General features: G+C 51.6%; 1 protein-coding gene across 6 annotated transcripts in view; it reads left to right on the forward strand.

Moving 5' to 3' along the window:
• The window catches only part of SSBP3 (single stranded DNA binding protein 3), a 165,948-nt gene extending 152,005 nt beyond the window's left edge, over positions 1-13,943 (forward strand). For 3 of the 6 annotated variants that reach the window (XM_059063246.2, XM_059063230.2, XM_067007234.1), the window contains 8 exons: positions 232-280; positions 916-951; positions 1,439-1,493; positions 2,887-2,957; positions 10,918-10,996; positions 11,234-11,262; positions 11,377-11,478; positions 12,318-13,943. In XM_059063246.2, coding sequence (XP_058919229.1) covers positions 232-280; positions 916-951; positions 1,439-1,493; positions 2,887-2,957; positions 10,918-10,996; positions 11,234-11,262; positions 11,377-11,478; positions 12,318-12,347 — 451 coding nt within the window. In that variant the 3' untranslated portion in view covers positions 12,348-13,943. The remainder of the gene's footprint in view (positions 1-231; positions 281-915; positions 952-1,438; positions 1,494-2,886; positions 2,958-10,917; positions 10,997-11,233; positions 11,263-11,376; positions 11,479-12,317) is intronic. The other 3 variants (XM_059063221.2, XM_059063238.2, XM_059063261.2) reach the window with 1 other exon arrangement.
• The last annotated feature ends 30 nt before the right edge of the window (positions 13,944-13,973 follow it).

Consider the following 13,973-nt stretch of genomic DNA (forward strand, 5'->3'; position numbering starts at 1 on the left):
AAATGCATGTGCAGAGGAAATATTATTTTCACAAGTTTTGCACATAATTTATAGGAATCTATAGATTTCTCCCCACAGAACTACACATTATGACCCCAGAACAGCTCTAGGACTGTATGAAGGACTTCCTGTTAGTGATTTCAGCCCTCTTGTTCTGACCCTGCTGGCACCACCCCCACTGGTGCTTATAGCATCTTTTTCATTGTCTCCATCTCTCTCTCCCTCTCTCAGGGGCCCGGGAGCTGGCAGACCCTGGCCCAATCCTAACAGTGCTAACTCAGTGAGTACCCAGTGGCGGGGGGCGTTATCTGCTAGGGACTGGGTTCTAGGGCGCAGGGTGGTTCCTGTGCCCAGGTTGGAGGTGTCACGGGGAGTGGGATGTGGCAGGATTCCACCTGATGCCTCCAAGGAGAAGCCCACCTGTGAGGGGAAGCTTGGGAGTATCATGCTGGGGCCATCAGGGGCTCTCCCCGCTGCTCTGCAGAAGCTGAGGTGTGAGCTGAGAGCCGGGCTCAGAGTCCTGTCCATGTAGAGGCTCCTGCCAACCTCGTCTTCCTTGGCAGAGCTGGCTTCCGGCACTCAGAGGGAGCAGCTGGGAAGGGGCGCTTAGCACAGACAGTCCAGGGCAGGAGGCCCCGGGTGGGGGAAGCTCTCACTTTCCTGTCCTAGAACCGGAGGGTCTCCCGCGCCTATGGCCCTCCAAGGCTCACTGCTGAGGCGCTCAGTATTGGCTCATCATAGGAACTGGACTTGGCTCACATCCCTGTGGCCCCTCTAGAGACACTAACCAGGCGGCTCAGTGTGTTTCCCATCAAGAGTGGGGTTGTGTCCCCCAAAGGATTTGGAAGGCAGAGCACTCATTGCCTGTCAGAGGAGGTGTCTCTGAGGTGTGGCTCATCCCCCTCTTGTTTCTAGATTCCATATTCCTCCTCATCACCCGGCACCTACGTGGTAAGTGTGTGCAGGTTTGGGGCATTGCGTGTCTAACCTCACGTGACTGTGGGTACAGGAGTACTTGGGGCGGGGGGCGCCCTGTCTCTTTCCTTTCACAACATATTCTGAGCACAGATTCCAAACTGTGCTAGAACTTGCTGTCAATATTCAGGTATATGTACTTTCTGGTGGCCCAGAAGTCCCCAAACGAGACCCAGAGTTGGGACCCCCGTTTGGGGGACTGACCAGTAGGCCAGTCAGCTTCCACTACAGGCCTCTGGTTTCACCGGCCCCCATGTGTGTGAGCACACACGCATGCCCACAGCTACCTCTTGGTTTAAAGAAAGGAAAGGGGGAATCCAGTTGCCCCAAGCCTTAAACAGCCGGGCCCTGGGTGAGCACTGGCTGCTGACCTGGCTGGAGCTCAGTGGCCTCTCCCCATCTGTGTCATCACCATGGGTTTTTTACCGTGGGTTTCTGATGTCAGTTTTTATCTCATCTCCAGGGACCCCCTGGTGGTGGCGGCCCCCCAGGAACACCCATCATGCCTAGTCCTGCAGGTAAGAAGGCTGGGGGAGGGGTGCCGCTGAGGGAGTAGGGAGTACGGAGTCCTGGAGGGGCTTGGGTGCAGAGCCAGGGCTTGTAAGCCGCTCTTCCTGAGCAGTGCGCCCCCCACCCGGCATCTTGGCACCAGGGATTTAGTGGGCAGGAGGCCCCGGTGCCACCAACCTGCCATGTGGCCTCAGCCGGGTCACTCCTCATCTCCAGTGAAAGGACAGGGTAGAGCAAGGAGATCCGGGAACAAGGGGTCTCACCGCTTTCAGCTCCCGCTGGTCAGAGAGAATCCTGTCATGGTTGTCATTTCTCTAGATGAGTGAAAAGGGGCTTTTGGGTTCTGGCATCATGGGACCAGGACTCTACAGCGTGATGCCTCTTGAGTGTTTCTGGTCCTCTGTATCAAAGATCCCTTTCCCCCATTTCTTTAATTAGAAGATGGCATGTCCACACCCCCCCCACACACACCCCCACACCCCCCCACACACACCCCCCACACACCCTCCACCCCACCCCCCACACACACCAACACATCCCCCACACACACCCCACCACACACACACCCGGCATCACAATTGTGTTTTTTCCCAGCTAAGAGGAGCGTGCCATCAACTAGAAGGAATTCAACATACTATCTTTACCCACCCCCAAAATAAAAAGTGAGAGGTAGTTGGATTTCTGCCCGAGAAATACGGTGCCTGCTCCTGATATAAACATGTTAGCTGATTTCCTCAGGAGACTCTTCTGGCTAATTGGGGACCCGGAGGAGTCCCTCCCTCCCATCCCCTCAGCTCCCGTAGCAGGGAAGCTGCTCAGTGGCAGGGGTGGACCTGGCGGCGACCGTGGTATTCCCGCTCCTGCTCCCTCTTTCTGCTGCTGCATTTTTATGAGCTGCATGACCTACATTCAGACTGGGTCACATTAAACCACTCCATATGTTACTGTGTCTCCAGCCCCATCCCTGCCTCTCCCTCCTGCCCCATCAGCTTGGCGGGGTGGCCCCATCAGCTTGTGGTGTTTCTCTTTCCCAGTTTGATTAACACTGCTGGGCGGGGTTGCGGGGAGAGCACAGGTGGTGGTCTGGCCGCCCCTGCATTGCCAGGCAGTGTCTGGGGACCAGATTTGGTTTGCGGTGGGGGAGATGGCTTTGCCATGTCCACATTGCTATCCAGGCACCCTGAAATCCTTCCTTTCAGGGTTGAGTGGTTTTCACAGTTGAATTTTCTGTGATTAAAAACTTTGTGAATCTTCATTAAATACAAATTAGCCAGAAAATGGTGGTGCTTAGAGGAAATTTTAGGTGATAAAATACAAAAGAATGAGTTCAAGTGCCGTGAGTTTGTTTTAATTAAGAAGTGAATTAATCACCCTGACTTGCGGGTTTCCACTGTTCTACAGATTCAACAAATTCCAGTGACAACATCTACACAATGATTAACCCGGTGCCGCCTGGAGGCAGCCGGTCCAACGTAAGTCAGCTTCTAATAATTTACACATCAGGTACTGCGACAGATCCAACTGACTTCGTCGGCTGAGCGGAAAGCAAGCTTAGCTGATGGCAGCCATTTGTTACCAAAGATGGATAAAATAAACCATCAGAAAAGTGATTGACTCTTGGGCAGCTTGGTTCCCATTTCATAGCTGGCAGCGGGTGGGAGAGAAGTGGGTGGGTTGATTCCCACAACTCTGCTCAGAGTGGGGCACGCAGCCTCACAGTGGGGACCCCTGCTGGCCCGAGCCGGCTGTTGACGGGGACCAGCAGCAGGCTGCAGCTGGGCCTGGGCTGGTCCCTGCTCGGCTGACTGTCTGTGCACCTGGGCGATGTTTCAGGTCCGTATCCTTGGCTGTGGAGCTTCGGGGGGAGGCCCCCGGGGGCCTGCCTGCTGTGTGCCTCTGGGAGTCCTCAGATCCCCCCATCTTGTGACCTCTCTGCCTCTCCTCGGGCCCTTCCCTCATCTAGAAGCCCCTTCCTCCCTTCTTGGCCTCTCAAAGTCCCAACCTGTAATGATGTTGTGGCTCAAGTTCCGCTTGTTCTGATTCCTGCTCAGCTCCTCCCTTTCGTGTTCCCGCACCCAAGTCAGGACTGGACTGTGCAGTGGCGGCCTGTCTCCCTCTCCCGGCTGAGAGCTCCCTAAGGACAGGGCTGGTCTGACCCACAGACAACCCTTCCTTGCCAGGCAGGGGAGGTGAGTCCCACTGGCCTTGCCCTCCGGGAGCTCAGGGACTGGAAAGGAGGCTGTCACGTGACCAAATCAGTAGTTCGTGGGCTGCAGAGCCAGAGGGTGGGCTTGTGGCCCCAAGGTTGGCTCAGGCCCTTAGGGATGCACACTTTGGTTTTGCCAGTTCCGTTCCTGTTGTGCCTCCTAAATCACCCCATGTGTTAAACCCTGATTATGCGCTGCCCTGTGCTGGCCGCTGTGCGTGTTTCGTCCTCCAGCAGCCTCTGGGTGAGGGTCATTGGCCTGCCTCCTGGGGGTGCCGAGAGGGACCTTACCCGGGGGGTCCTGGGACTGAGAAGTGTGGGAACCTCGCTCCTCAACTGCTGCTCCACCACCATCTCCCCCTCTCCTGAGCAGCCAGCATCTCCCGTAGCCCCTGCCTCTCCCTAGGGTGGCCAGCCATTTGGGTTTTAGCACTGAAAGCCCTGTGTCCTGGGAGATGACTTCTCAGGACACAAAACTTCTGGGTTTTGGCAATGGATGCAGGTTGGGCAGAAAAGTGTAAGACCCATATAGTGGCCCCAAAGAGCACATGAAAGTGGCATAGACTCCCCACTTCCCACGGTTGCCGTCACCATATTTTCCTGAGCACGGATGCCAGCAGTCATGGTCTGTGGCTCTCAATGATGGATCATCCGTGTTGCATCATTCCGAGGGGTACGACTCGAGCGTGCTGCATCCGGGCCCCGGCGGAGTCCACCTTTGACTCTGCTTGCGGCTTAACTGTTTGTGTCAAGATAGTGCAGTTTTCATTTTTCACATTGTGAGTATCACGATCATGTCTTCTAAGAGCTCAGATAATGAAAATGAGAACGATGAGACCACCAGCATGGCCCCGACACCTCCAAAAAAACGGGGGGGGGGGGCTGAATGAATTTTAATGACAGGTGTGAGAACACATGCAACTGGGTCAGGGAGGCAAATAACCAAAACAGAACATACCGGCAAGTGTGCCGAAAAGATGAGAAGGGGTGTGGGTGGAGAACGGGTGGGAGAGCGCGTCGTAGGCAGGACTCTGCACAGTCTGGGATGAGACGGGCACATCTTTCTCAATCAGTCAAACGTTTTGTGCGTCCTCCAAAGAGACACCAGCGCTCAGTGCAAAACAGCGGCTGCCACGCTGCCCCGGGCATGAACACCATTGGCTCTTGAATGAACACCGTCGCCCTGTTGGTCCATGAACTGAGAAGGTTACGTTTCCTGACTCAGAGGCTGCAACTAAGTCCTGTGGGTGAACAGAAGGGGGAATTTTGATGACAAGTGCGTTGGTCCTTTACAGTGTGCAGCTGATTCTATTGCATCTTCGAGAAAATCGGGGAGCTTCCTTCATCATATCACATGGTTCATCACACCGTGGCAACGAAACAGTCTCCCCAGCTTTTAGGTACTTTGACTTGAAAACTGGAGCTTCAAGTCATAATCTTGATTTCTACAAAGAAGATGTTAATGAAACTGCAGAAAACAAATAAAAGATTGTTGTTCTCCTTGTCCAAATGCAAACCAGACTTTGCTCGTTTATCTGCATATTTGGCAGACAGTGCAGTTAATTTGGCAAGTTTCATTTAGCCTATAAACTTCTTACCTGCTAAATGCCCCACACACCTTGTCCCCGACACTGCTGTCAAGGGGGGAGATTTGCTTACCTTTGATAATCCAGCTTTCATAACGAAACGTTTTGGTCACTTGTCATTTTGCTCAAAACGTGCAGAAGCACTTAGATTTTTGAGTTTATAGAAATGGAGAGAGCCTTGGACACACGCCCACAGATGGCTGTCATTGTTGCCGCCACAGAGAAGATGTTAAAATGTCAGCCTGCTGTGATGCTCCTCTCTGATTTGGAAATACGATGAGATGAGAATGCAGAAAGGAATGACAGTAAAATAGAAATGTAGTTGCTGCTTCTCCAGAACTGTTTGATGATCTTTAAAGAGACCATGAGGAGCCTAGATGAGGCTGAGTGGACGGCACTTGAGCTGTTCAGATTCGTGGGGGGTTGTGATAAAGCCTCATACAGGCAAAGTAATGGCTCACCTTTGGAAGTGAGGCTGCTTGAGGACTCAAAGTGTCACCGGTAAGGGCAGCCAAGTTAGGACTTTCCCAGTTTCTTTATTAAAACGGTAACTTATTTAGAATCCAACTTAGATCTCACAAGTACAGATTACCTTTGTGCTTTAAAACTAGTTTCCCTAAGAAAGAGAGGTTTAATCGATAATGATATCCAGCGTGCTTGGAATGTTTAGAAATGATGGACGTCTTAGGCAGGCATAGCCCATCTGATGAGCTCCTAGATGAAAAGGGCCTGACTGACGAGCAGCTGATCTTCCAAAACCCACCTGTAGATACACAGTGGTTGGACATCTTTGGAGAGCTGGAAGCGATTCCTATAGATCCAAAAACCTGTGCATGTAAGCAAACTCCTAAGCACTCCATGTGCGGATGTGTTTTTTGTTTTGTTTTTTTGGCTGCTTTGGGTCTTTGTTGCTGTGCGCGAGCTTTCTCTAGTTGCAGCGAGCGGGGGCTACTCTTTGTTGTGGTGTGCAGGCTTCTCCTTGCGGTGGCTCCTCTTGTTGGCGCAGCATGGGCTCTAGGTACGCAGGCTTCAGTAGCTGTGGCTCGTGGGCTCTAGAGCACAGGCTCGGTAGTTGTGGTGCATGGGCTTAGTTGCTCCATGGCATGTGGGATCTTCCCGGACGAGGGATTGAACCCGTGTCCCCTGCATTGGCAGGCAGATTCATAACCACTGTGCCACCAGGGGAGTCCGTGCAGACATGTTTGTAGAGAGGATAGTCTGGTGTAACCACGTTGGACTGACATCAGGGCTTGATAAGAGCAGAGCGGCACATCAGTGCATTTTCCATTTGATTCTTTTCAGTTTTGCCACTACATAAAAGGAAGGAAGGATGCGCAAGAGCCTGCAGGTAATTCAGGGAAGTATTAGTGGAAAAGCAAGCACCATTTGCCCTGTTGGACCCCTGAAAGCAAGATGGGTCCCCAGTGGCTCTAATGGACACCACCCCCGGCCACACACAAAAAATCGGCCAGGCTCTTGCTTTGGCCATGTCTTCTCACACTGGCGTGGTCTGGTCCAGGAATGTGACCTCAGGAGGTGCCACCAGTGTTCCCATCAGTACACAGAGGATATAGGACTGAATGATGTTCCTTGAATGGATTATGCAGGCCATCTACTCAATGAAAGAAACAATGCTAGCTTTTTGTATGTAAAACCTTTTTTAAAATCTTTAAAAAAAGGCAGAGCAGAAATATCCTATTGTGATACAGGACAGAAAAAAATGTCAGTTTTTAGAAACGGAATATAGGTAGTATCTGTTTAATCAGTCCTATTGTATTTAGGTTCTCTTTTGAAAAAATCTTATGTGTGTGTTCAATAAATACACAGTAGGGCTTCCCTGGTGGTGCAGTGGTTGAAAGTCCGCCTGCCGATGCAGGGGACACAGGTTCGTGCCCCAGTCCGGGAAGATCCCACATGCTGTGGAGCGGCCGGGCCCGTGAGCCATGGCCGCTGAGCCTGCGCGTCCGGAGCCTGTGCTCCGCAGCGGGAGAGGCCACGACCGTGAGAGGCCCGCGTACCGCCATCAATCAATCAATAGATAAATAGATGAATGAATGAATGAATAAATAAATAAATGTAATATAGCCTACAACATTTAAATATATCCAGTAAAGAGTTTAAAATAATTTACTGTGTCAGAAGACAGAAATATAAAAGTGTTGTGTTTTTTCCACACGTCATTTGTTTAACTAGTCCTCCTACTGTTTGCCCCTGTTAACTAGTTTAGCTGTATTTTAATTAATAGCATTTAATTAATAGCATTTAAGTAACGGAAAAGTAAATAATACAGAATAAAGAAGTGGTGCTGGGACAACTGGATATCCACGTGCAGATGAATGAAGTTGGACTGCTTCCCTACAACATACACAAAAATTAACTCAGTGTAGACCCTAGGCCTAAATGTCAGAGCTAAAACTATCAAACACTTAGAAGAAAATGTAGGAGTAAATCTTTTGTGACCTGGGTTAGCAAAGCCTTCTTAGCTATAACACCAGAAGCACAAGTGACAAAAAAAAAGTAGCTGCACTAGACTTCATTAAAATTTAAAACTCATGCTTCAAAGGACACTCAAGAAGGTAAAAAGACAACCCACAGAAAATATTTGCAAGTCATATGTCTGGTAAGGGACTTGAATCCAGAATATGTAAAGAACTCTTAAAACTCAATAATAAAAAACCAAACCAACTTAAAAATGGCCCAAGGGGACTTCCCTGGTGGTCCAGTGGTTAAGAATCCAACTTGCAATGCAGGGGATGCCAGTTTGATCCCTGGTTGGGGAGCTAAGGTCCCACATGCCACGAGGGAACTAAGCCCACACACCACAACTACAGAGCCTGCATGCCGTGACTACAGAGCCCACGTGCTCTGGACCTTGTGCCCCACAACTAGAGAGAAACCCACATGCCACTACTAGAGAAGAGCCTGTGTACCACAACTAGAGAGAAGCCCATGTGCCACGACGGAAGATCCACATGCCACAACTAAGACCCGACGCAGCCAAAAAATAAATCTAGAAGCAAATGGGCCAAGGATCTGAATGGACATTTCTCCAAAGGTGTACAAATAGCCAATAAGCACGTGAAAAGATGCTCAGCGTCAGTTATTAGGGAAAAGCAATGGAAACTACAATGAGATATCACTTCACACCCACTAGGATGGCTAGAATCAGAAAGACAGATAATGAGCGGTGTTGGTGAGGATGGGAAGAAATTGGAACCTTCACACACAGCTAGCTGGTGGGAATGTGGAACGTGAAGTGGTGCAGATGCTGTGGAAAACAGTCTGGCAGTTCTTTGAAAAGTTAAACAGTTACCCTGTGACCCTGCAATTCCACTCATAGGTATATACCCCAGAGAAATGAAAGCATGTCCACACAATAATTGTACACAGATGTTCACAGGAGCATTAGTCATAATAGCCAAAAAGTGGAAACAACCTAAATGCCCATTGACTGATGAATAGGTAATTAAATGTGGTATATATACATGCAATGGAATGTTACTTGGCCGTAAGAAGGAATGAAGTGGGCTTCCCTGGTGGCGCAGTGGTTGAGAGTCCGCCTGCCAATGCAGGGGACACAGGTTCGTGCCCTGGTCTGGGAAGATCCCACATGCCGCGGAGCGGCTGGGCCCGTGAGCCATGGCCGCTGAGCCTGCGCGTCCGGAGCATGTGCTCTGCAACGGGAGAGGCCACGTCAGTGAGAGGCCCGCGTACCACAAAAAAAAAAAAAAAAAAAAAAAAAAGAAAGGAATGAAGTACATGACACATGCAACAATGTGGATGAAACTTGAAGACATTTTGCTAAGTGAAAGAAGCCAGCTACAAAGGTCACATATAATTCTGTTCGTATGAAGTGTCTAGAATAGCTCAATCTGTAGAGACAGAGAATAAATTAATGGTTGAGTGGGCCTGGGGATTCAAGAGGGTGATGGCGAGTGACTGCTAATGGATGCAGGTGATGAAAACGTCCTAAAATTGATGGTGGTGGTGGTTGCACAACTCTCAATACACTAACAACCACTGAAATGCATACATTAAATGGGTCAGTCGTATGGTATGTGAATTATATATCTCAAGCTGTTAAAAATAACAAAAATACACATAATAATGTAATTTAAGATACCTGTTTTTTAAATATATGTATGTTACAGTAATAACACATGTGCATAATTGTTTATTATCACATTTTGGGATTCTTCTGGTCTGGTATGACTGTGTCTGGGTTTGGCTCCTTAAAAAGTTGGTCACCCTCATCCTCCTATCACTTGGGTTCAAAAGCATGAAATTGGTTGCCAGATGGCAAAATGTGCCCCAAAGCCTGCGAGTGGCCCTGGGAGGCCACTGGGGAGGCAAGGATCCTGCACCCAAGGGGGATGTGAGTGGGCATCAGGGTGAGGAAGCGGCTGGTGCCCCAGCCCCTCCCCTGCAGTCTTGTCACATCAGTTCCTGCCCCAGCCACTCCGTGCTGCCACTTGCTAGGAGGCCTCTTACTTCTGCTCAGGCAGGACCCCTGCTGAGAAGAAGGCCATGGTCCATCTCTGCCTGCCCAGATTCCATTCCTCAATTATTATGGCGCTCTGCCTCCTCCTCCATGCAGCCTGTTCTGATTTCTCTGCCCTTTCCCCAGTGCCTCTTTCTGAAGCTGCAGCCGTGCTTTGTCTGCAGCTCTCTGGATCTCAGCATCTTGTGGGAAAGTTGAGTGTCCGTGGCTGTGTTCCTCCTTCAGACTGAGGCCCGGGTGTGACTCAGCTCTGTGTCCTTAGTGCCTGGCACAGGCCTCCATTCTGCCACTTCCATCCCCTGTCTACCCTGGCATCCAGTCTGTATCCCTGGGCCTTGGCTCTCCAAACTGGACTCAGCCATCCTTTGGTGGCCATGCGATGTGACCTCTGGCCTTTGGTTGCTGCTTTGCCGAGATGGGGGGGGTTAGTTCCAGACAGACCTGAGGAGGCGGGTAGAGCGGATTACACGTAGTCTGGTGTCTGGTCTGTCTGCGCCGTCACTTCTGCTCATGAGTGAGCTCCCCCACACAGTCCCAGCGAGAGAAGTCCTGCCACCCATGCCCCAGCTCCCCACACGTTTCTGAGGAAGAGCCTGGAGGAGGCTAGTGTGATGGTTCCAGGGCCAGGCTGCCCACGGTCCAGCCCCAGCTCTTCCATCTCTCCCACCTGGGAGATCGTGGGCAAAGCATGGTCCACTCTGCTTCAGTCTCCTCATCTGTAAAATGCGGAGGAAAAGCACTAATGTTTTTGTTTCCTGGCCTGGCCGTTGGTCACTCCGTCTGTGTGAGGTTCTCACTGGTGAGCCCCACACGCTGCCCCAGGGATGGAAAGAGCCCGGGATGGGATCCAGCAGGCCTGGTTTGAGAGCTGTCTCTGGGTGGCCTTGGGCCAGTCCCTCTCTGTCTCCGGATTGGTTTCCTCCAGTGGTGCATAGGAGTGAGCGCCTCTGCCTTGCACAATTCCTAGGGCCGAGGGGAGGCACCAGCTCCGGCCTCCTGGTGTTAAATGCCTGAGTGTGTGAGAGTGGCCCCACCAGAATGGAAGCTCCCCGGGGATGCAGCCGGGCGTGGGAGCCCTGCTAGGGTTGCGGCCGAGCCGAGGGCCCACTCAGCTGCCACGCTCTGTGCTTCTTCCACAGTTCCCGATGGGTCCAGGCTCGGACGGCCCGATGGGGGGCATGGGTGGCATGGAGCCACACCACATGAACGGCTCGTTAGGTGAGTCAGCGCCCTGACCTCATCATGCTAGCCCCTGCCCAACCCCCCTGGGAAGCCTTCTCTGCCTTGGCTCCTGGCTCCACGAGGCCCGGTCCCCACAGGAAGATCCCAAGAGGAAGATGTTGCCTAAGTAGAAGATCCTCTTTGCGGAGATGTTTGGGCTTGGGTGGAAGGGTTTGGAGGCCCCTGCACAGAAGGGTGGGCAAGAAACTGAACTGGATTCTTTTTTCCTTTCAGGGTCAGGTGACATAGATGGACTTCCAAAAGTGAGTGTGTATTCCGTGTCTCCTCCCTGTCAGCACCACCCAGAAAGCCTTTCCTCCATCTGGGGGGCAGGTTGCTGGGGGCACGGGGGCTTACCTCCTCTGCTCTCTCTGCAGAATTCTCCTAACAACATAAGTGGCATTAGCAATCCTCCAGGCACCCCTCGAGACGATGGTGAGCTAGGAGGGAACTTCCTCCACTCCTTCCAGAACGACAATGTAAGTGTGCCTGCCTCCACACTCATTTCACCCCTGGGTCCTCACTGTATCCCCTGGGGCCTGGGGACTGTTGATTTAAGTTTCAGTCTCCTGGCCAAGACCTGCCTGCTGGGCCAGTGTCCTGGCAGCTGTGTGGTGGGCCTTTCACCTCGGTTATTTTTCCACACAAAGTGCAACCCCCCCCCCCCCGCTGTGCGGCACTGACCCCTGCTACCTGAATCTGACCTTCCCGAAATATCCACATGGAGGCGCAGCGCCTCTAGCAATGAAGAAGCTGACGTGGCTGGACGAGCCCTGGGCTCTGGCCCACTGGGTCTCTGTCCCAGTCGTATTTCCTCCTGTCCTGGGGAAGGAGTTTCACGCAACCAGTGACTTCCCGGGGTCTTGGTGCAGAGGAGCTGGCCGTCTCCTTTTTCACATTGGTCCTTTATTTACAGTGTCATCTGAAGAAATGATGTCATGGTTAAGCAGCTTTTGAGAACCCCAGGCCGGCTCCCACCCCAGGGCACCCTGTCTGTGCTCCGGCTCATCAGACCCCAGTTATCTGCAGTCTGTGGCCCTATGAGGGGAGGGCAGGGGCTGCTGTTGCTTTACTTGGAAAGAAGGGGTGATTTGGAGAGGGAAAGGGGCCAGGGGAGAGGAGTCAGGGACACAAGCTGGTACCAGGAGGTGGCTTGTAAGTCCTGCCTGCTGGCCCCCTGCCCACCCAGTGCCATCATGGGTGTCTCAGTCCAGCCACCCCCAGACAGGCCCAGTCCAGCTCTGTGCAGTCAGACCTCCACAGGGCTCTCCCACACCCTGGGCCTCATGACCCCCCTTCTCTGCTTCTCCCCTTCCAGTATTCTCCAAGCATGACGATGAGTGTGTGATCCCCCCTCCTCTTCTCTGAGACGCTGAGAGAGCCGGCATTGCAGGCGGGAAGATGCCAGAAATTATGCAAGAAGAAGTGAGGTGTCATTACCCAGGAGCTGGGGGAGGGGCATCTCCTGCTCCCCCTCAACCCTCCCCCTCCCCTCCCCAACCTTTCTCAATTTTAGTTCCATGCAATAAAAAGGCCGAACTTTTTATTCCATAAAACATGAAGGACAAAACTCAAAAATACATTTCAAGTCAATGACCAGAAAAATCCCACCCCTTGCCCTTTCCCAAAAGGACCTTTTATGTACATGACACATCTTTTTTGTTTTTTGTTTGGGGTTTTACCGTTGTTGGGATTTTTTTAATTTGTTTTCAGGGGGGTTTTTTGGGGGAAAAATTTTTAAAAATGGAAGCTTCTAGCAAGCCCCCCCACCCCAGTCAACCTCTTTGCTTTCTTCTTTAAAAAAAAAAAAAAAAGGACAAAAAAAAGCAAAAAATGAAAAACAAAAAACAAAAACCCGAGCCCTGTTGTCTGTCTGTACCCAAGCCCTTCCACCAGGAAAGCTAGTCTAGGTGTGAGATCTCACCTGTCTTTGTAGCCATCTAAAAATAATAATAATAATTATAATAAACTGGGCAGTTTACAATCGGTGGTTTCTTTCAAACGGCCTTTTTGGGAAGGAAAAAAGGAGTCACCCTTTTCCACTTGGGGTTTTTGGTTTGTGCTGATGGGCAAGGGAAGGGCAGGAACCTGTCTTGTTTCTGCTTGGTGTCCTGGCGAGGTGGTGACAGCAGCTGCACAGCTTCGACCCCAGACCCCCTCCCCCGTTACGTGGTGGGAGGGGCCAGACCACCGCTTTCAGGATCCCGCCCCAGCGGAGCCGTGCTGCGACCCAGTGGCATGCACTGTGTTCCCAAGACTGCTTCCTCTCTTTTGGACCTCTCCCAGCCCAGCGTCCCGCCCTCCAGCCCCCTCCTCAGCCCCCACCCCAGTCTTCCCAGTGAGAATCCTGCCAGCGGGGTGGTGGCCTGGAGTGGAGTGGGGGAGGCTGCCCCGACAGGATGGCTATGACCTGGGACATGGAAACTGTGACCTTCGCGTTCTCATCCCTCGAATCGTCGTCCTCGTGTGTGCGGGCAGTGGAGGGCTGGAGTTTGGGCTTTCTTTTGTTTTTTTTTTTTCCCTCTTGATTCTTCTTTTTTCAAAAATGGGATATTGACCAGAATTGCTCTGTGTGCGCTTGGAACTGGACAGAGAGACTTTGGAATAGCTGTGGGGGGCAGGGGGAACGCCAGCAACCAAACAGATGTGCTGTTTCCGGTCCTGTTTTTATTTTCAAAAACCGACAAATTCGACAGTGGAGCCTGTCCCCTCCCAGGAGGGGTGACTCGTGGCCTCCCTCACCTCACCACCACCCCATCGAAACCTGTGTCGTGCCCTGAAGACACCAGAATTCTTTGTACATTTACACCCCTCCTCCTCCTCCTCCTCCTCCTCCTCCCCTGTAGCTGGTCTTTGTTTTCGTCCCTCCCTTTCTGATCCATGTATATCATATTATGTGAGATATCATCTGCCTGAAAAAAGACCTTGTGCGGATTATTGGGAACATTGTAGCTGTTTCTGTGTTTTTTCTTAC

The sequence above is a fragment of the Kogia breviceps genome, chromosome 1 (assembly GCF_026419965.1).
Source record: "Kogia breviceps isolate mKogBre1 chromosome 1, mKogBre1 haplotype 1, whole genome shotgun sequence".
Classification (NCBI taxonomy): Eukaryota; Metazoa; Chordata; class Mammalia; order Artiodactyla; family Physeteridae; genus Kogia; species Kogia breviceps.